The sequence below is a fragment of the Talpa occidentalis genome, unplaced genomic scaffold, assembly GCF_014898055.3.
Source record: "Talpa occidentalis isolate TD23 unplaced genomic scaffold, MPIMG_talOcc4v2.1 talOcc4.4, whole genome shotgun sequence".
Taxonomy (NCBI): domain Eukaryota; kingdom Metazoa; phylum Chordata; class Mammalia; order Eulipotyphla; family Talpidae; genus Talpa; species Talpa occidentalis.
In genome coordinates this window covers 147,843,086-147,864,924 of record NW_023604295.1, presented here as the reverse complement: position 1 = coordinate 147,864,924, position 21,839 = coordinate 147,843,086, and the positions used below count along the sequence as shown (strand labels likewise).

The following is a 21,839-nucleotide window of genomic DNA, read 5'->3' as shown; positions in this document are numbered from 1 at the left end:
TGCGAGCACAGCCGAGGGGCACACGCGAGACAAACGGTTCTGTCGGACTTCGGAGCCCGTGATCAAGCCCAGGACGACAACACCGACAACACTCAAGTGCCCGGTGGCGCGCCTCGCTGCACTTCACGGGGAGGGTCCGCCGGGTGACGTTCATTCCCCGTCCTCGTCAGAAACTCCCCTGCACGCGTCTGCTGCGTGGTCTGCTGCTCGCCGCAGGCGCGGGTGATGCGCTGCAGAGGGGAAAATCAAGCAACCATCCTCCTAACCACTCCAAGTCCACCATCTTCTACACTTTTCCGAATACTCATAAAGACGCGTGAGTAAAGCACACACTCGTGGATGCAGCCCACGAGCCAGCGCGTGGGTCAGAAGGCCCAGTTAACACTTTCGGTGCATGGGATGAGACTGTCCACGTTGGTGGGACGGTCCTGTTGAGTCCACTCCCGGCTCTTTGTGTACATGAATGTGTCAGCATGTACATGATCACACATGTGTGCGTGTAAGTGTGTGTCAGCATGTACACGAATACACACATGTGTGGATGTGCATGCATGCAAACGCCTAGAATATTTTTACCAAGACGGGATCGCGTGACTTCCTTTTTCACTTTCCCGTATCACGGCCACGCCCTTGGCCAAGACACTGCGAACTGCAACCAGCACCCTCAGCGTGGCAGCGCCTGAAGAAGCTGCTTTTGAAGACGCCACTTGGAGGAAAAGAGCACACAGCCGCACGGCCAGGAACGCGAGCAGAGACGGGGCACGTGAGTGTGTTACGTACACTCTGTGTGTGCTCGCGCGTGGCCATGGCAGGTGGTCAGCTCAGTGCCTCTGCACAGGCTCTTCGCAGAATTTATACCTTTAATGAGCTCGCAGTGACCGGCGCCTCCAGATCAGAAGCAGAGCGCAGTGTGGACAGCAGCTCCTCTCCCGGGGCCAATGCCCGTGGATGAAGCCCACGAGCCAGCGCGTGGGTCAGAAGGCCCAGTTAATACTTTCGGTGCATGGGATGAGACTGACCACGTTGGTGGGACGGTCCTGTTGAGTCCACTCCCGGCTCTTTGTGAGGCTAAATTATAACCTGAAGGTTGTTCACTGGAACCCGGGTAACAACCACAGAAGCAAGAAACACGACAGACACGGGAGTCGGAGAGCAGAGCGCCCGATGCCTCAGGGGGCAGAGCGATGCCGTCGGCTGCAGCGGTCATCCTGACCACGCCGTGGCCGCCTCGGGCGCTCCCCAGAGAAGGCACTGGAGCCCACGCTGCGCGCGCAGTCACAGCCTCGGGGGAGCTGAGATGATCCAGGATCCCCATGTTGAAAAACGCATCTGTAGATCAGTGGCAGCCTTGCCGTGGACCCGGGGGTCAGGCCCACCCCGGACGGGCTGGCTGCGGGGGGCTGTGGGGCTGGGGCCCTGCGTCCTCCCCTCCAGACTGAGCTTCGCGGCTGGCACTGCTGAGCCTTATTCTTTCATCAGCCGTCCCGATGGCCACCGGGCACGTAGAACCTCGCCGGACTGCCCGAGCTCGCTTCTCTCAAGGCCTCTGTGTCTCTCTCTGCTCCATTCTTTGATTACCTAAAAGTTGCCCTTTCAGAAAGTAACCGTAGCATCACCCCAAAAAATATTAGTATCGATGTTTCTAGCAGCAATAACTATTTCCAAGTGCCATCTAAGACCCTGGTTCGTGGTTGTGACGCGTCTGCTGTGGAACGTTCCTGCAAATCCAGGTCGGAGACGACGCTGGACTCTCAGCCCAGCAAGACGGTGCCTGGGGACCGGCCGCTCCGGGAGGGCACCAGCTCGCCAGTCTCGGTTTCCTAAGCAGTCGGGAGGCAGGTCATTCTCAAAGGTGTCTGTTCGTTTCAGCCTCCGCGATGCTATAACCCAAACGACGGCCCGTGTCCGCCACGGCCGGCCAACCACTGCAGCCTGTGCTGCCGGGATCCTGGCCTCCGCCCGCGGCCCCTCCTGGTCCACACTTTAATTCAGGTTGAGTCTGGATAATCACTGCAAGGAGAGATAAATCAGCACTGACATCCTAAATAAAGCTTTGGTTTGAAGGGTAATAATCTAGCTGCTCTTTCTAAATCCAGATGCAGGGATGTCACAGGGAAGGCAATTCCGCCCGTGGGATGTGGCAGTGCCAGAAGGTGCCCCCCGGGGCTCCCGGGCGCCCCCTGAGCTGCCCACTCAGCACCCCGGGGAGGAAGAGTCTGCGGCGGCGTCAAGACTGTCTGGGAATGCAAGTGTGAAAATGGAGACCACTTGCTCCGGCACAGCCAGTGTGTAATGCATGGAATTAATCCATTTTAAACGTCTACAGGCCTAATGTAATGGCCTGTCTGGTGTGATTATTTTCACAGAGGGACGCCTTGTGTGCGCTGTGGATTAAACCTCTCTGCGTGCGTCTTAGCTCGTCTCAGAGTTCTGGGGCCTTCTGGACAGAGGTGGGCTCAGGCGGGGACCCCGCGGCAGCCATGGGGCTCTGCCTAGGCCCAGAGGACAGCGATGGGCCAAGGGCTGGGATGAAGCTGAGGTCGAGGGCGGTATCTGCCAAAGCTATTTGGGGCCAACGGGCAAGGGCCCACTTTTTCATGCGGGCTCCCTATTGCCCTCAAGGGCACAAGAAAAAGTGGCGCCGGAGGGACAGAGGCAGCACCAGGGCCCCGCACCCGTCGCTCCCCTGCTCGGCGCCAGAGCGACGGCCAATGCAGGCCGCGAACGTGAGCCGCGCCGCCCGGCACTGGCCCGCGGGACGAGTCAGCTCTTCTCCAAGACACTCGCAGAGGACGCGTCCGGCGGAGGAGGAAACCACATAATCCCAAGCTCCTGATCCTGGGGCTGGGCCAGCGGCCCAGGACTCCCCCTGCGCCCCCCCCGACCCCCCATTGACTCTCCCCACAACGTGCTCCTGCCGCTGCAGGCCCTGCTCACGGCAAGCCACGTGCCCCTCCGGCTCCCCACGCGCCTCCCCCTCCCCGCCTGGCCTTCCTGGTCTCCCCCAGGCCCTGCGTCCCCAGGCCGGATCGAGCACATTCTCCAGGCACGCGGGGGCCACGCCGTGTGAGCTCGGCACCAGGCCCGGGCAGAGGTGGCCTTACCACTTTTTTTTGTTGCTGCCAGGTTTTATCAAGCCATGCCGCGCCCGCCAGCACGAAGCCCTCCCACCGAGCGCTGCCGTTTCTCCTGCGCCGGAGCTTGGGCGCGCTCAGGCCTGTGTTCCCACCAGGGCGCCCGTCGGTCTCAGGTGGGAGCCTTGAGGATGCTTAGTGACCACAGCAGAGAAAGAACGGGGGTGTGTGTGTGTGTGTGTGCGTGTGCTTACACAACCACAAATCACGGTGTGTGCTTGCACGTGTATTCACGCCGATTTCTTTGTGTATTCACACGTGTAATATGCATGTATTCCCCTGCAATCGCATGCATGTACACACACAAACATGCTTCACATGAGAGAACGCACAGCGGGAGGTTAAGAATCACCGCTTGGAAAGACACACATACATTTTTGCTGCCACTTTTTAGCGTCTGTGGGGTTTCGGCCACTGCGATCCTGAGGCAACTGCCGCACTTTCTCCGACAACATTATGCAAATCTCTTCACAGGAAGGGCGGTTGTGAGGATGTGCACAAAATGCATATGGAATTGATAGCTTCCCGAGCAGGCCCACCCCGTCCATCTGTCCGTCCATCTGTCCATCCACCCACCGCCCGTCCATCCGCCGACCAGCCCCAGCACGCATGTGCCTTGCAGCGTGACAGTTGTTAGAATGAAGAATGTTGAGACAAACACAGCTTGAAAGGGAAGGTTCCTTTAGGAGAGCATTTTGCAGAGCTCGGGCGCCCCTCAGACCACCCCGCGGGAACCTGCTTCTGCAGCGCGTGGGAGGCCCCGCGGGGGCACCTGTTCCTGTTTCACCATGTCCCGGGCTACACAGCCGCGTGTTTTTCAAATGAAAATGGACCCGACACTTCCATCCTCCCCGGCCGCGGCCCCCGGGTGAAGGTCAGCGCCGAGAGTCGGCCCCGGGGGAGGCCAGACGAGGGCGGCCGCACAAAGTCAGCGTTTTGTGACCAAAATATTTGACCGCCTTTGTGGAGACAAGTCGTCCTTCCCGGGGCTGGATCGCAGCCCCACATGGGACGGAACCTCAGGAACGACAGCGTCTCAGCGCTTCTCAGCGCGGCTGCAGCAGGACTCCAGGCAGCCTCCCCCCGCGCCGGGCGATGCCTGCCGATGTGAAATGAATGTCTCCGACAAGACAGGCATGTCGTTTTCCCTGCAATTTCTTTTAAAAACCTGCCACCCTATGGATAAAGCTTTGTCAACTGCTCAGAGAAAATCCGGTTCCCAGCCGGGGGCTGCCCTGGGCCGCTGAGCGACGTTTGGCCGTGCGGGGTGGGGGCCGCGCGGACGCGCATCAGGCCAGCGACCTTGAACCGCACTGTGGGTGGTATCGACCCGGCGCGGCCGGGATCCCACAGCGCGGGGCCCTCACGCAGAGTCCCGGACAACAACAGCGTCAACGTTGAAACAAACATGTCACCTACGAGAAGCCTGAACGGCTAAAGAGCGGCAACTAACTCACGAACACAAAGCATTTCAAATGATCACCAAGATTCGGGTTATTAAAAGTCAGGGTGTAAGAACTGCCAGTGGGTGTGCAAAAGATCTGAGATAACACTCCGGACACGATGCCTACGTGAACCAAAGAAATTTCTTCTAAAAACAAGTGAAGTCTTTCAAAACCAAAGTAGTCAAGCTGGAGCCCAGGAGTTTTCATCCATCCCGAGTGTCCCTAACCGGCCTTTGTCAGCAGGGGGGAAAGCTCCGTAGCCGGCAAAGTCCTTCCCGCTGACACGCGGCGCCCCCGGGTGAGGGTTGGGGCTCCCTCTGCAGATTATCTCAGGCGCCTAGCAGGTGCCTCGGCCCTCCCCCCGCGAGGAAGTCCATCCTCTGACCTCCAGGTGACCTTCTCCTAAACAACACGTGAACTTGATGCGAAAACAAAGATCTGGTGTTGACAGTTGAGAGCGTCACAAGAGGTGGGGAACAGGAGGAAACCCGTGAGCAAACGCGGTTCATGCCCGTTCTGGGCACACGGTCATCTGGCCCTTCAGGTGTATTCTGGCTTCCCGCGGGAATCCGGGCTGCACACGGGGTAGTAAACTCACTTCCAGAGCCCCTCCGACGAGAGGGGTTAGTGTGAAATGTGTGAACATGTCCATTAGCTGCGGGGCTGAATTCAGTGACTGAACACGTTAATCACAATCATTCAATGTCTTTGCTTCTGTACTCGCGACGCGGTTTTACATTTCCACGGGTGAACAGCAACTTCCGTAACAGGGGCCTGTTCTGACTTCAGCCTGGACACTGTCACGTCCAGGGCCCAGCCTGACTTTGTTCCCAAGCTCATCACGTCCAGACGGATTTTAAAAGTTTGGGGGATTTTTCCAGTTGAAACCAATGAACTTAAATTAAGAAGTTAAATATCACTCTGGTGATAGTAAACAAATTCTAACTTTATTGAAAGAAAGCAGTGCTGGTTTGAGGATCATAGAAAATTAATTTTTAAAGCCGATTTAGCATTTTATATCTAAATTAAGCTTTCTTGGGCCTCCCCGGTGGCGCAGCGGTTGAGCGCTGGGTTGCGAAGCTGCCCGCAGCCTCTGCAGCGCCGGTTCGATCCCCGGCTGCTCCCTGGCCACCGGAGGAGGGTCCCACATGGCACGCAGACCTCTCCTGCCGCCCGCTGCTCCCCTCAGCAGTGTTCTTCGGTCCTTCTGCCTGCTCTGCTCCCCGCTCTGGCTCTGGTGAATTCTCTCACCCTCCCGCGCTTCTGACTGTACCCAGTGCTTGTATAAATAAATAAATAAATCTTTAAAAAAATAATTAAAAAAATAAATTAATTAAGCTTTCTTAGTTGTCTTGAATAAAACATCAACATTGTTCCCATTAATTATAAAATTTACTTGACAGTTTCCTCAAAAAAAAAAAAAAATAGAGGGTTAAGAAGGAAATCTGAATCATCAGAAGCATTCAGAGTTCTTGTTTTAAATGATTTTACCTATTTTCTGACCATTATCATTGGGGACACATTAGACTTCAAACAGGTACATGTGCATGTTTTATGTGCGATTTTTTTTTTAATTGAAAGTTTATATCATCCACTCTTCTTAATAAAATATCGCTGTTTCCTGAAACGGTGCCTTGGTAAGTTACAGTTGTACCAAGTTCCCTGTGGGGACACGTCCTACTGAACCATCAATTTAGGCTCCAAAGAATGTGTCACCCCTCCAGAAAAGTCCTCTCCTTAAACAGTGTTTAATCTTCTGTTTAGTCTGTGATTCACTTTATTGCTCCAGATATTAAACATTTCTTTTCTCTGGGGACCTTCAGTTTAATTGAGAAATATTTTTAAAATTTGAAAATTACATATTGTATGCAATTTTGATTTTGCTGACAAAGCAATTCTAAATTTTATAACTTTTTCTTTTCAAAATAAAGTCTTCTATCTACTTGTAACTATCACACTATATTATAAGGTTACTACCTAAAATATAAATTGTTTAAAAATTCCACATGCATTTAAAATAAAACATTTAATGTAACTATGGTCCTGTGCAGTTTCCAAGTTGCTTTGCATTTTTTAAAAAGATTTATTTATTTATTTATTTGTTTACACAAATACTGGGTATAGTCAGAAGCGCGGGAAGGTGAGAGAATTCACCAGAGCCAGAGCGGGGAGCAGAGCAGGCAGAAGGACCGAAGGACACTGCTGAGGGGAGCAGCGGGCGGCAGGAGAGGTCTGCGCGCCAAGTGGGACCCTCCTCCGGTGGCCGGGGAGCAGCCGGGGATCGAACCGGCGCTGCAGAGGCTGCGGGCAGCTTCGTAACCCAGCGCTCAACCGCTGCGCCCCCGGGGAGGCCCAGTTTTGCATTTTTTTAATAACTCAGAAATGCTTGCCCAACAGAGACAGTCTTGCCACTGCTTTCTTATGTGATCACAACACCCGTAATTCAACAATGGCCTGGAAGGACCCCATAGAATTTTTCGCTTCACAGTCTCAAAACCAGCAGCATTTCAACACCATTTTCTACGGACGGCCAGTGACTGCTCAAGCACCAAGTGGTGGTGGTGGGGGGGGCGTGGGTGTTTGCCCAGGTCTCTGCAGTGTCCAGGCATCCCAGGACAGACACCTCAGGTGCTGGCTGCCAGTGGGGCGCCCTTGGGTGGGGGTGGGGCTGGGTGAAGGTCAGTGAAGGTCAGCCAAGGCTGGTTTCTAGGCAGCCACAGACCGGCCAGCTCTGCAAGCTACTTGCATCCTTTAATCTTAGCTCAGCATCAACCTTTCCAAACCAAATCAGGCCCTGGTGACCAGACGGGCTTAGAAGTGGCCGAGCGGCAGACTCTGGCCGGCAGTGCCCCCGGCCTGAGGACCCGGCTGGGAACGCAGGTTACATGTGGCGTCTGGCACACGGCGTGGGTGGGTCAGGGCACAGGTGGGGCGTTTACGGTTGGGGCAGCCAGGACATTCCATCTATTTCCCCACGATCACGTAGCAAAGGTTGGTGCACAAACCACACAGGGTCTTATCTTCCCACAAAGAACCGCTCTTCCCTCGCACGGGGCATCAAATGGGTCCCCGTGGGAGAGCTCTGTGCTGTCATGGGCCTGGCCTGGCCTCACCACAGAAGCCTCCCAGCCGGCGGAGCTTATGTCAACGAACAAGAGCGAAGCCATGACACAGGCGCGTGAGGCTCAAGCCCAGCAGAGGGCGCCGCGCAGCCACGGGGTACACCCTGCACCGTGGCTGTCCCGGGACACAATCTGAGCTCATCAACCTCTTAAAATTTCCACCCCAAAGTTGTCCAGTCACGTGATCAGGGTCCAAAGGCATCTAGCCTGAAAGTGACGAACCGCAGAACGACACGTAGCCGAGGCCTTGAGCAGCCACGGTGAAGCCAAAGCCATTTTCGCCATTAAAATGTCAGTTCCCGCCGCGGCCTTCCGGGATTCCCCTCACCAGGCCCTGTTGCCTGTGCCGCCCAACGCAATTTTAACAAAGCAGAGAAAACAATCTGCTTCTGCAGTAACATGAAGTCTCCAGAAAAAGGGGAAATCGGCTAATCAGCATCCAAAACTTCTTTACTGATGTCAAAAAGCAACGCAGCTTTTCCCAATCAACCAGAACTTAACCGAAAAGGCAACGCTGGACACTCGGAGCTGCCAGGCCAGGCTCAGCCCGACGGTCGCGCTCCGGTTGCGCTCCCCGCAATCGGCCACACAGTCCCCGGATCCCCTGCCCCGCGGGGCCTCCTACCTTCATACAGAGCCTTGAAGCCTTGGGCGCTCACGGCGAAGTCGGTGGTGAACCAGAGGGTGAGGATGGAGCCGGTGCTCACGATGGGCGACGGCAGCTGGAACCCCGACAGCCTGCGCCCCAAAGAGAGGAACAAAGTTAGGAGTGAGGACCTGCCAACGAGCATCCCCCAGCCCACCTGGACCCTCAACAGCCCAGTGACCCCACCAGGGATGGGGAGACTGGGGCGAGGCTCGCCTGCCCCCCCCCCCCAGGCGACCCCGCTCCCCACAGGCACGTCTCCGAACCCGCCGAGCCAATTGTGGCTGCTCTGGAGAATCACGGTCACCGTGGGGGACAGGTCAGAGCCCACCCCAACCTCGCAGGCCCAGCAGAGCAATGTTAACATTTGCCTGGAAGACAAGTCTTTGGGCGTCTAAGAGACGCTTTCCACTGATCACCGGGGCTGAGAGGAGGCAGAGACTTTAACAAGGCTAGTCAGGACCCTGAGGGGTGGCGCTGCAAACGCGGCCTCCAGTCAAGCACTATCCTCTCTGGAGCAAGACCGGAGCTGCTCCCCACAGACCCCCGTCCCTGGCAGTGCCCGAAGTCTCCCTGCAGCATCCTGCAGCGCTTTGAACACAGCCGCCACACGCGGAGCTCCCTGCGCTCACCCCGGAGACAGCAGGTGCGGACTCAGGACCGCGGGTGCTGGGTGCAGAGTCGCGGCTCCCACCTGCCCCGCGAACTCAAGCGCCGACCCCACAGCTGCCAGAGGACGAGGCCGCAGCCGCAGCGCGGGAGGCGACAGGTCAGTGCGGGCAGCCCCGCGGGCGAGCCACATGTGTGGGTTCACCTGCTCAGTCTGAGCAGACATTTCGGATCCTTTGGGTTTCGTTTGTCAACGTCAGCCTGGCCCTGGCGGCCGCCCTCTGCTCCCAGACCCCATGTTGTAGAAACCCATTTTAAAGTCAGTCCCTTTTCCAAGGGAGTCACACAGGCCCGGCCAGGGCTGTGTCCGTGGGATGCTGTTCCCCTCCGAGGATTCCTCCCTTGCTGGCGCGGCGGCCCCTTCACCCACCGCGGGGGGCTCTGAGGATCCGAGGGGGCCCAGCACAGCTGCCGTTGCTTGTGTGGGTGCGTGCTGGCAGCCTCTCCGAGCGCGATCCTAAGGCTTCCACCAGCAAAAACAGAGTGACACGAGGGACAGCGGCATCACCGACCGCCCTGTCCTTCCCGGGCAGTGTACGTTCCAAGCCCGTGACATTAACTGTGCAAACGCCGTGGCCAGAGTCTCAGAAAACCGGAACACTAGGCATGTGTAGGCTGACACGCGGGGCGTAGATGTGAACGCAAAGCTCGTTGGGTCTCTGCATTCCCTGCATGAAGCCGACGGAGCTTTGGCTGCATTTAGGGGCCCTGGGGTGCTGAGGCCGCCGGCACAGCCGGTGCAGGACGGACCCTCTGGAGAGAGTAGAGGGCTACGTCTTCCCCAACAGAAGCCGGAGGAGACCCCAGACCATGACTAGAGCCCGCTGGTCCCAGACAGCCCTGCTCCCGAGCTCCCGGCCTCCTGGCCTGCAGGCCCGGCCGGTCCACCTGCTCCCTCCCACCTGCCTTCTTGATTTCTGTCTCTCCAGCCGTCACCTCCCCACCAGGCTTGCTTATGGCTGGTGGGAGCTTCACCTTCTCTGCCATTACTCTCGCCTGCGTCAGCCTCTTCCTTTGGCCTCCTGAGGACCTGAATTCCCTCGGTCCTCCTGCTGGGTGAGCAGTGAACTGCTCCAGGCTCTCCACTCACACGGGGCCGGAGGCCTGGCCCGTGGGGAGAGGCCCTGCTGCGGGTGGCCCACCAGGGGCACTGGCCATGTTGGTCAGCGCCGGGGGCACACCCTGCTCCCGACAGGGGCCCGAGGGTGGACACACTCTTCTAGCACAGAAATCGGCACATGCACAGGCCACCAGCAGGCCGCTGGCAGGACATGGCCAGCACGCTGGAGCACTGGGCCTGACGGAGCCGTCCGGGGCACCTCCACACCCAGGGACGTGCCATGACAGTGGCCTCGCTGCCCCGCGGGTGCCCGGGGAAGAGCAAAGTTGCCCCGAACCAGACAGGCTGTGGGAGAGGATCCTCACCAGAGCTCAGCTGTGGCCCAGACCCCTGCCTTCTCGTCCCGGCCGGGAGGAACGCGTGGTCTGGGTTAAGCTGCCAGTCTCCGGGGTTCCGTTAAGGGGCCCGTGAGGGGAGAGACATGCCGATGCCAACCAGACAAGACGGAGCAAGAAAACCACAGCCCAGCGTCCTTCACAACCACAGCTGCAGCGGGCCTCCCCCGAGCTGGGGAGAGAGGAGAGGTGAGCAACAGGATTTATCAGAGCGATCAAGTGTTCGTCGAGGGATGGGAATGTTCAGTGTTCAATCCCTGATAATCAATCAAAGGAACATGCCATGATAACAGGTTATGAAAAACTGCAGATCGTAATAATCCATGTAGGAAAAAAGCATTTGACAAAATCAGGCGTCTAATCATGAAGAAAACTCAGTGAAATAAAAAGGGATGAGAAATTCCCTGAATGAACAGAGTATCCACAAAAAAACAAAGCCAACCAAAACCCAAAGCCCACGGTGGACGCAGACGTCGGGGGGTGCCGGGGCAGGCGACAGGGTCTCTGCTCTCACACTCTTACCCCAGACGGCGCTGGGCACTGTAGCCGGAAATGAAGCCAAGACAAGGAAAACAGGATACAAACAATAAAAAAAGAAACAAAACTTCCCCCCTTTCAGATCACACAGTTGATACGTAGATTATGTGAAATAAAATAAAAATCTTAGCACTGACTTTGGTGACCAGCAAGACACGACCTGACTCCGCGTCCCGAGCTGGACGGCCACCCGGGAGAGCCGAGCCCTCGCGTGCCCAGAGCGCCGGCCGAACACCATCCGGGAGCGACGCAGCTCCGAGCAACAGTCGGCGAGGCCAGGTAGGACGCGTCTGTGCCAGTGGACTGGAAGACAGCCCTGAACAGATGTCAGTTTTCCTCAAATTCATGTGTTGGCTTAGCGCAGTTTGCATCAAAATCCCCGCAGGGTTCTTCTGCAGACGTGGAAAGTCTCCTGCAACGGACGTGGGCGCTCACAGAGGGGACCTGCTGACTCTGAAAATGAGTAGAACAGGAGTCGTCAGTTTACCCGTTTCCGAGGCGGGTAGCTGCAGCGGCCAGTCCTCTGGCAGGACAGACCCAGCTCGGCAGTCAGAGCAGAGGCCCGGGCACCAGCCACAGGGAGAAGCCACTGGTTCTCACAAGTCCGAGGGCATCTCAGCGAGGAGAGAGTCTTCCCCAGGTGCAGCCGGAACATCGGGGTGTCCGGGGGCAAAAACAAAACGCGCCGAGGAAACAAGACTAACCCGCTCCCCTCTTACTAGTCAACGTGAACAGCACAGACGTCAAGTGTGAAACTGTACAATTTTCAGAAAACAGTAACGTAAAGGGGAATCTTTCGGACCTAGGGCAGTGCCAGGATCGGGCACCGAGCAGGTTTTCTAGGATCTGAGCAGACCGGGCGGGTGAAGGAGCGTCCTGGCGCCCTCGGTGGCTTTCTCAGGCTTTTATTGAGCTTTACATGTAGTTCGGCACCAGGTACACGGCAGGCAGGGGTGCCGGAGGCCGAGAGGCCCCGGCAAGGCTTCACTCTGGGCTTCTCTGGCTTCTTTCTCCCCTTCTCTCTCCTGCCTCTTTCCCTGCTTCTGCCGCTTCTCTTGGTGACTCTCTCTGTACTCCTCGCGTGGCCCACAGCGGCAAACACGCCCTCAGCTGTAAGCCCTCAGCTTATAGGAGTGTGTCACCTGCAGGTGCCCATCAGGCAGGCGATCCTAATGGAGGGAGGGCAGAAAAGCCTGAAAACCATTTACCCTACGCCTGGGCCGAAGGCTCCGCCCGCGCACACCGAAAGCACAATCCATGAGAGAGAAAACTGACGTCGCCGCTGCACAAAGACCGAGGCCTTCTGCTCCGCAGGCCCTGGTGGGGGGTGAGGAGATGCTCTAGGCAGAAATGCGAATCGCTTATCTGGCAAAGGACAGGCTTCTCGAACACACAAAGTACCCTGAAGACTCAACAGCGAAAGAACCAACAATTCAATTGGAAAGCAGACAGAAGACACACAGAGGGGTTTCAGCTAGAAGGATGTCCACATGGCAACAAGCACGCGAGCGGACCTTCACCCTCGGTCGCCGGGGAATGCAAATCCAGCCCAGGCGGGACCAGGCCTGCACACCTGCCAAGAGGGACTGAGATAACGCAGGGGCACGCGGGAAGCTAGGACGAGGGGAACCGGCTGCTGGGGAGTGCCGCTCGGAAGGTTCTGGAAGCCCTAAACCAGCAGCCCCACCGGTCCAGCGAATCTCTCCTGGACACGTGCCCCAAACCAAGGCTGGGCCTGAACACCCTACGCCTAACCCAGGTCGTTGTGCCTTCGAGTCCGGCTGAAGGAGAAAATGCTTGTTTTCTTTACTTAAATTTTCTTTTACTGCAGCAACAGGGAGCCCCGCGGGCGGCGGGCAGAGGCTGGGGTGCCTGGGGTGGTCCCGGGGCGGGCGTCCCGAGCAAACCCCACTTGCTGCTCCCAGTGACCGCGGGTGGACGGAGCCCGGGTCCTCCGAGGACGCAGGTTGCTCGTGGCTCGCGCGGCTGCTGCACTGACAGTGGCCGGATCCAGAGAACAACCAGGGGAGAACCCGAGGGCGTCCATCTGAGTAGGTTCCACTTTTCAGCGTTCTTGAAGTGGCGGGGTTTTCGAAACGCAAACGAGACTTTATGCGGCCAGGAGTACGGAAGGGCTGAGGCAGGAGGGCGCGGGACGCAGGGAGGGCAGCGCCTTGGGTGGGCACGGCCGTGCGGGTCGGGGGGACCACCATGTGGCTTTCATCCACCGAACCCCAGGGTCCCGGGAGAGCTGCACACAGAACCCCATTTCTCAGAGCTGCGCGCGCACCTGTCAGTCTTTCACATTCAAGAGATCAACAAAACAACAGGTTGGAGGACTTGAGGCTGGGGGGCGCCTAGGACAGTCCACAGAGAAGAAAACCCAAACGCAAGACGTGCCCCGCTGGACAGAGCTCACGACTACCAGCTCCCCGCGGGCCTGGCGCCTCCAGCTCTACCCACCCGCGCGGCGTCTGGCAACCGGCCGCCCCGGACAGCTCGCCCTCGGGGGCCGGCGGCGAAGGGCTGCGCTCCGGGACTCACCTGCCTCAGGGCCAAGGAAGCCATGGGCGGCTCTGGGGGCCCAGTGCCCTCTAGGCCCTCCGTGGTCCCCCCACACGCCGCGGGACCCTCTCCAAGGGCTGAGCCTTGCAGGGAGAGCGGTGTGGGGCGGGGCCGGGGAAGGGGCAGGAGCCCGCCCAGCCTCAGGGGAAACCCGGCCCGCAGCCAGCTGTCCCGCAGGCCCGCGCTGGGTCTGCCCTGGAGCAGCCGCCCCGCACAGCCTGAGACGGGGGAGGCAGAGCCGCGCCCAGGACAGGGAGGGCCGGGAGGGCGCGGGGGAGGGCGCAGCGGCTCCGCGTCCCCACGCGTGTTCACGGGCCAGACACACCCGTTTTAGGAGTCAGTGGTTTTATTCCGTCTCCTCCTGAGGAATTACGAGGATGAACCGCACCGTGGAAATACATCCAGAAGAATGGGCTCTGTGCCGTCCGCCAGGATACGCCAGGCCCGAGCACCAGGGCAGGAATCCTGACCTTAGAGGCGGGAAACGGCGGAGCAGAACAGACCAGCGCAAGCGCCGCGGCAGGAGACCCGGCCCGGGCACAGTCCGTGTCGCGGGCCTGGCCGGGGGCGGCGCGGCGGGGCAGCGAGGGGCCGGCTAAGCTGCGGAGAGCGCACACCCCGCCGGCCGCGCGTGGATGATTTTAAATGTCAACTATCTTTAAAGCTACAGTTTAGTTAAAATGTCAAGTGAATATTCTAAGCAAATGAGGAGAAAAGTTCTGAGTTAAATCGCTTCAGCCGTGAGCACAACTGCTCGCAAGGAAACCTCTCGAAGACCCGGGGTGGCCACTCGCCTTCAGTCACCCCTGGAGAACGTCGCACTTCACAGCACAAGCCAGCACGGAGATCCTTGCAACGCAGCTTATTAAAAAGCTGCCCTGACACCAGGCGCGAGCTACCCCAACAGCACGATTTACCCAGTTTTACCAATTAAATTCATTATCTCAGAAAACACCTAAGGAAGCCATTGCGTAGGGCTGTGAGCGCTGTCAAGGCTAAGAAATAAGACCCCCCCCACCACCCCAGCTGCTGGTCCTTGTGGAGCCCGCCCTGCCCCACGGGGCTTCTCCAGTGTCCGCTGCCTGGGGGGCTTCCTGAATTCACACCTCCTGCTGGGAACTTACAGATGGGTGGTGCCTGGATGGGTGGGTGGTTGGGTGCGTGGGTGAGTGGATGGGTGGGTGTAGGGTAAAGAAAATGTCAGGCTTTTCTGCCCTCCCGCCATCAGGATAGATGATGGATCCTTGTCCTGAACGCATGCCTGATGGCGGCACCTGGAGTGGGGTGTGGGCCTAGGGAGATGGGATTCACCTGGGCTGAGACTGGGCTTTCAAGGGCGGCGTCACGGGGATGCCAGGAGCAGCAGTAGAAGCCAAAGCAGAAGCCGAAAGAGAAGCCGAGAAGCAGCAGAACGAACGCCTGAAAGCCCAGATAGAGTGAAGACTTGCTGGGGGCTGGGAGGCCTGCCAGCCTGCACCCCCCAGCACCCCTGCCTGCTGTGTACCTGCTAAATCCTAATAAAAGACCTGCAAAAAGCCACTGAGGACTCTGACTCCTCCTTGACCCGGTCTGCATGGGATCAGAGAACCTGCACTGTGTCCATTCCTGCCTTTACAGTGGGGGTGGGTGGATGGTTGAGTGGGGTGAGTGGGTGGGTGGAGGGATGGATGGTGGATGGTAATTGTAGGGTAAAGAAAATGTCAGGCTTTTCTGCCCTCCCGCCATCAGGATAGATGATGGATCCTTGTCCTGAACGCATGCCTGATGGCGGCGCCTGGAGCAGGGGGTGGGCCTAGGGAGATGGGATTCACCTGGGCTGAGACTGGGCTTTCAAGGGCGGCGTCACGGGGACGCCAGCAGAAGCTGTAGGAGAAGCCAAGAACAGAGAAGCAGAGGGAAGGCCAGAGAGCCCAGAAAGAGTGAAGACCCCCAGCACCCCTGCCTGCCGTGTACCTGGTAATCCCAATAAAAACCTGCAAAACCACTGAGGGCTCTGACTCCTCCTTCACCCGGTCTGCATGGGATCAGAAGACCTGCTCGGTGGTCATTCCTGACCCTACAGGAATCAAGCCCGGCACCTGCTGTGACTCACACCTTCCCTTCCTGAGAAGCTGACATCACGAAGACTCGGGCCTCACTGAGACGCACCCACACTCACATCCTGTCACCGCGGGGCTGCCTCTCCCCGGAATCCTGGGGAACGGCACTCATCTATGTGGATTCAGTGTACTCCGTAGATCTTAGTTTGCACTAAACAAATGTCCTCCTGCGGGATTTCACTCTCTACTAAACACTATTCTCTACTAAGAGCGCCACTGGGGAAAAAAAAATCCCCCAGATCGCATTCTAAACAAATTTGCCAAGAATTAATTCTACTGATCCTCTTTTCTATCACGGCATCGAGTTATTTTGAGAAGGTTATTTCATAATTACGCTGTCTGCATTACACGATTGGAACCAACAATTTAAGCAGATTTTGCCCCCAAGCATGAAATAACATCCTCTGGGTGTGACTTCGCGATGACAACAGGAAGAACCTCGATTCCACCCCCCAGTGTGAGCAGGTGCTGTCCCCCAGGCCACCCCGCTCCAGCCCCCAGGGCGAGGCGCCGTGCACTCTCCCTAGTGCAGGATCCGTCAGTGGGGTTTCACGTCAAGATCTCTGTTCCGTCTGTTTGCCCCGGTCATGCTGCTTTTCCAGGTTAACGTTTGAGACGAGCCGGGGCCCTCCCAGCTCCCGGGCTCCGCGGGCCGGATGCTCGCGGGACGCACAGGTGGCTGCGAACATCGGGGCCCCCCACGCTCCCGGGCACGTCGGGTCTCAATCATGTGAGACAGGAAACAATGACAGGCAGACGCGTGTCACTGTCACACCTGACACAATACATGTTAATTGAAATTTTGTGATGAATAACGAACCTAACCTTTCTGAGAAAGTGGAAGCCGGAATCCAGTAAGTAGGCGGCGAGGTGTCGCCTGCGCCCTCAGAGGTGTCCTGAGCCCAGGCCAGGCGGGCGAACGCGGGGCCGGCTGGGGTGACGGGGCGGAGAGAACCAGCGGGCTCTGCGCTCTGCGGGTCGTGACGCGGCTCCGGCAACAGTGTGGAGTCACACTGTGTTCCCAAGCCCGGAGCGAGGCAGCAAACCCGCCAGCGCCGAGGGAGCTCAGGGTCAGCCACGCTGCGTCCGCCTCGGGCCCGTCCTGCCATTTCCTGGCGGGATGAGGGAGGCGCGTGTGCACTGTCACGGCGTCTGAGGACGGGGTGACGGCTGGTAAGGAAGAGTGACTGCAAGTAAACGGCGCTTCTTCAAGGCCAGAGCAGGCCCCGCGTGTGCGCACTGCGTGGCGGCGCCTGCCCGGGAGCTGCCCGCGCCTGCAGGGCCGGAGCGCAGGCGAGCAGAGCCGCGGGTGGGCCAGGCCCATCTTCCCTCCTGGGATGAGGAAAGACACTTTATCAAAATACACGTGGCTTGTGAAGGCACGGCCAGCACTCATTTTGAAAACACTTGGAAAATAAAGCTTGAGTTCAACAAACGGCAGGAAATGGCTTAAGAGAGAGGAGGGGTGGCCCTCCCCGGGGGCGCAGCGGTTGAGCGCTGGGCTGTGAAGCTGCCCGCAGCCTCTGCAGCGCCGGTTCGATCCCCGGCTGCTCCCCGGCCACCAGGGAGGGTCCCACACGGCGCGCAGACCTCTCCTGCCGCCCGCTGCTCCCCTCAGCAGTGTCCTCCGTCCGTCTGCCTGTTCTGTTCCCTGCTCTGGCTCTGGTGAATCCTCTCACCCCCATGCATCTGGCCTGTATCCTGGTTCTTGTATAAATAAATAAATCTTTGAAAAAAAAAAAAAAGAGCGGGATCCTGGGAGCCACCGGCCGCAGAGCTGCCCCGTCAGGGGCCCATGCACGGTCTCAGGCACGCACCTGCGGCTCCGGGCCCTCTCGCCCATGTCTCCTCCCCCCGGGCCCCGCGCTGGGCCTCCAGGGTGTCTGGGACCCAAGGTCTCAGCCCTTCCCTGGCCGAGCAGATGGGGGCTGCCGTGCACAGCGGGGAGGGGGGAAGCGCTGGGATGGGCCCAGGCGCTCAGCAGTGTGGGTGTGTGTGGGGTGGGGCAGGGCGCTGCTCCAGAAACGGCCGCCTGGCGCAGGCTGACAGGGCCACCACCCGCAGGACGGCCCCTGGGGAGACCCTGCTGGCCGCGTGCCTGGCGCCAGGCCCTGGGGCGGCCCAGTGGGGGCGGGAGCCAGGGTGCCGCTGCAGGCTGCATGGAGACGCAGGGATTCTGACAAAGCCACACGGAGGCTGGACTCCCAGGGTCACCGCCCGCCAGCGTCGTCCTGCCCCAGACGCACAGTGTTGCGGGGATGTCCTGTGCAGACACTTGCTAGGGCAGACGCCAAGCTGAGGCCACCACCGGTGGTAACTGGGCTTCCACACCCACGAGGCAACAGGCCCGCGTCCGCTGCGAGGAGCAGAACTGCAGAGACCGAGAGCCCACCTCAGAGTGTCCCCCTCTCTCGCCGGCTCCGCGCGGGGCTCCTGCACCGGGTCGGCTCTTGTCTGGAGGCGGGTGTCAGTGGGGACAGAGGCCGCCAACCCGGCCGCTCGGCCGCTCGCAGAGCTTGATTCCCTGGTTTATTGATTAAGGGCCGCCCCGCGGGCCGGGCAGGCTCGGAACAGCCTCCTCCCGCCGCCCCGGCCGCCCGCCCCACCTGGGCGCAGGGTCTTCCCCAAGGCGGTTCCGCCCCGGGAGGGCCGGGTGAAGGGTGGACGCCAGGGTTGCCAGCCCAGGGTGCGCTGTCCACACCCACACCGCCCGGCCAGCCACAGCAAGCTCTGCGCCCCCCCCATGGCCCACGAAGCAAATGCCTCCCCAAGGTCGGACGTGAAGTAGCGGGGAATGAATCTTTCTTCCAGATGACTGACTTAGGAGGTTGATTTTGAGAGAAAAATCTAAGCTGATTTTGAAAAGGAAACAAACGGTCGGCTCTTCTGGAAACCCGAAAGGTAAACAATGCAAAATCGAACCGCGTTTCCCAGCGATGATCACATCCGCACGGCACTGGGAACACGCTCACAAGAGGAAAATAAACAGCAGCGCGTGTCCCTCTCCAGATTTCCTCTACCCCAGCCCCACGTGTGACTTGTCATCACTCCCTGCACTGGTGCTCAGGTGTCTCCGACGCCGGGAACACGCGCTTACGCCTCGGCGCCTTCCTGTCTGCGCCTCCCGGCTGCCCTGGCCTCCCCAGGCCCAGAGCCACCCCAAAGGCTCTTTGACGCGCGTGTGAAGAGACTGAGCCGACTGTACCTCTGCCTCACACACCTGCAGGCCGCCTCTGGGTCAGGCTGCGGAGGGGACGGCCTGGATTCCTTCCGGGGGGCCCCTGCTGCCAGCGTCGTGGATCCGGCCTCGGGGTGCCGCTGTACCAGCCCGGGCCCCGCAGCCCGCAGCGCACAGAGCTCGGCGACGTGGCTGCGGGGCCGTGATGTCCACCTGCCAGCCCCGGCAGCTCCAGAGAGTTCCTCTCAGATTCTCACAGAAATCCGGTAAAACGATCTGACTCCACTTAAAATGCCGGCCCGGGTCAGGCACAAGACCGAGGCATGGAGGCCCGTAACCGCCACCCACACCCAGCGCCCCCAGGGAGAGGGTGTCTTCGGCGTGCCTGCCCACGCCCGCGTGCCCAGCCAGCCCCTCCTGCTGCGTGACCAGCACGGCCCTGTCCGGGCTCCGGCTGCCCACGCCCATGCAACGTTACTGACAGTCGCCAGCCACGGGGGCAGCGCGAGCCCAGGGCTGATGCCAGGGTGAGGAGAACGGGGCGCACGCGGTGGGCACTGCTCAGCTGTTTGCAGAAGGGGAACTTCTGCCATTTTCAGCAAGATGCATACCCTGCAGGGGCGATGCCCAGTGAGGTGAGGAGGAGAAAGGCAGATAGCGGACGGTGTCGCTCACTCGTGGAATAGACAGGAAGCGAAGGAACAGACAAAACCAGCCAAGCAAACACCTGACTGTGGCACGGAGGCTCCCAGAGGGGGGTGAGGGGGAGTAAACTGGACAGGGGCCCCTTGGACAGAGGCCAAGGAGGGGTGCAGCGGGGTGGGTGGGGTGTGGGCATGTACCACCAAAGAGGTGGGCTGCAGTGAGGACGGTGTTGCAAAGGGCAGGAGTTAACTGTTTTCATGGCTGCGTAGTACTCCACCACGTGTGTCCTGTCCTCTGTCCTCGGTGCTGAGGATGTCCCATAGCTCGGTTATGGCGGGTAACGCCGCAGCGCACCTACGAGGGCTCACTTTCCTTCTAAGTAGTGATTTTGTGTTCTTGGGTAGACACCGGGGGGGATTGCTGGGTCCTGTGGTAGATGCATATGTAATAACAGCAACCTCCACACAGCTTTCCACAGGGTTGGGCCCGTCTACACTACCTGGCTGCCTGGTAATAAGTACAGAGGGAGTGGGTGGGACTTAAACTCAGCCTGTGCCCAGGATGCCCACGCTGCCCGCCCAGGACAGCTGCAGGCCAGAGCCCACCGCAGCACTTTCAGGAGAAAAATGGGGTTTGTCCTGCTCGATCCTGCGTCTGACTCTCCATCTCTGAGCCCGCGGGAGTTTGGGGTGTCCTGGCGCGAGACAGCGTGTGAGGCCGCTCTTCCATCATCTCACGCCCATGGTACCCCACCCAGGAGCCAGGATTCATCCGGAGGCCCCCGGGACCCAGCCACTTATGCCACCCCGGCCTCACACTCCATGGAGACACTGCAGACATGGGGAATGCTGGGCTGCAGACGAAACCACTCAAGCAGCTGCCCCGCTTCCAGGCATCTTAGGGACCGGAAGACTGGCTCATCACTCAAGACCTGATTCTTGAAGCAGAGCCGCGTTGCCTGACTCTGCCGCGTGCGCCCACAAAAGCATGAAATTCTTGTTCCCGCTCACGACCTGGCTGAAGGCGCCTGGGGGATGAACACAGAGCCCACACGCGCCGTCGGCCCCGCGTTCGTCCGTTTCCATGTGGGCACCACACGCGGCATTTTCTCGGGGCCTCAGCTGCCGGGCCTTGTGGGGCGCCTCGTTTCGTCCTCTCCTGTGAGTCATGCCAGTGAATCAATCAAAACCCAATCAAGTAATCATTTATATTCCTTTCTGACTGCTTTGGTAAAAATCCTTTTTAATTACTTAATAAAATTGTCATTTTTAGAGGAATTCAGAGTATATTACTGTTCTTCAAAACAACTGGGAAATTGAAAATGACCTTTCACAGATGCTAGAACTAATATAGAATTCAACACGCAAAATACATTTTTTCCGAATGATGGAACTTGTACCAGGAACACAGTGTGGGACTCCGTGCCCCGGTCAGAAGGTTCTGACCAGCAAAACCCTTGATAACTCGGTGACTGCTCTTTCCTGGTTTATTTTTAACTTAATATTCTTTTAACGTTCCCTGACTTCTCACATTTGAATACTGAACTTACAGTTATTGTGCATAGACACACATACAGGTGCTTGAAATAGGTATTCACTGCATGTATTTTAAAGCATATGTTTTTTTCACTATAATGATTTGGCTTCTTATCCATTGTAAGTTGAAGCAATCGTGCTGCTGGAAGGCAAGCTAAAAGCTGCAGAGACATTATAATGGCCATGCCTGTTAGAGGCAGGCTTTGAATTTAATTCTTTTTTAAAAAAAAGATTTATTTTGGGCCTCCCCTGGTGGCACAGCAGTTGAGCGCTGGGTTGCGAAGCTGCCCGCGGCCTCTGCAGCGCCGGTTCGATCCCCGGCTGCTCCCCGGCCACCGGAGGAGGGTTCCCCATGGCGCGCAGACCTCTCCTGCCGCCCGCTGCTCCCCTCAGCAGTGTCCTTCGGTCCTTCTGCCTGCTCTGCTCCCCGCTCTGGCTCTGGTGAATTCTCTCACCCTCCCGCGCTTCTGACTGTACCCCGTGCTTGTATAAATAAATCTAAAAAAAAAAATTAAAAAAAATTAAAAAAAAGATTTATTTTTATGTATTTATGCATACAAGAGCTGGGGTACAGGCCCGAGGTGTGGGGGGTTAGAGGACTCCCCAGAGACAGAGTGGGGAGCAGAACAGAGAGATCCACTGAAATCCACTGCTGAGGGGAGCAGCAGGGAGGCAGGAGAGGTCTGCTGCGCCCTGTGGGCTGCTCCCTGGCCGGGGATGGAACTCGTGCTGCAGAGGCTGCGGACAGCTTCATAGCACTGACGCTTAACTCCTTGTGCCTCCAGGGAGGCCCTCAACAGGGATTTCTA

The 21,839-nt window shown here is 58.4% G+C and overlaps 1 protein-coding gene across 1 annotated transcript in view; it reads right to left on the bottom strand.

Moving 5' to 3' along the window:
* CSMD1 (CUB and Sushi multiple domains 1) overlaps window positions 1-21,839 on the bottom strand; it is a 629,723-nt gene that overhangs the window by 313,952 nt on the left and 293,932 nt on the right. Inside the window, exon 3 of the mRNA XM_054701136.1 lies at window positions 8,327-8,439. Coding sequence (XP_054557111.1) covers window positions 8,327-8,439 — 113 coding nt within the window. The remainder of the gene's footprint in view (window positions 1-8,326; window positions 8,440-21,839) is intronic.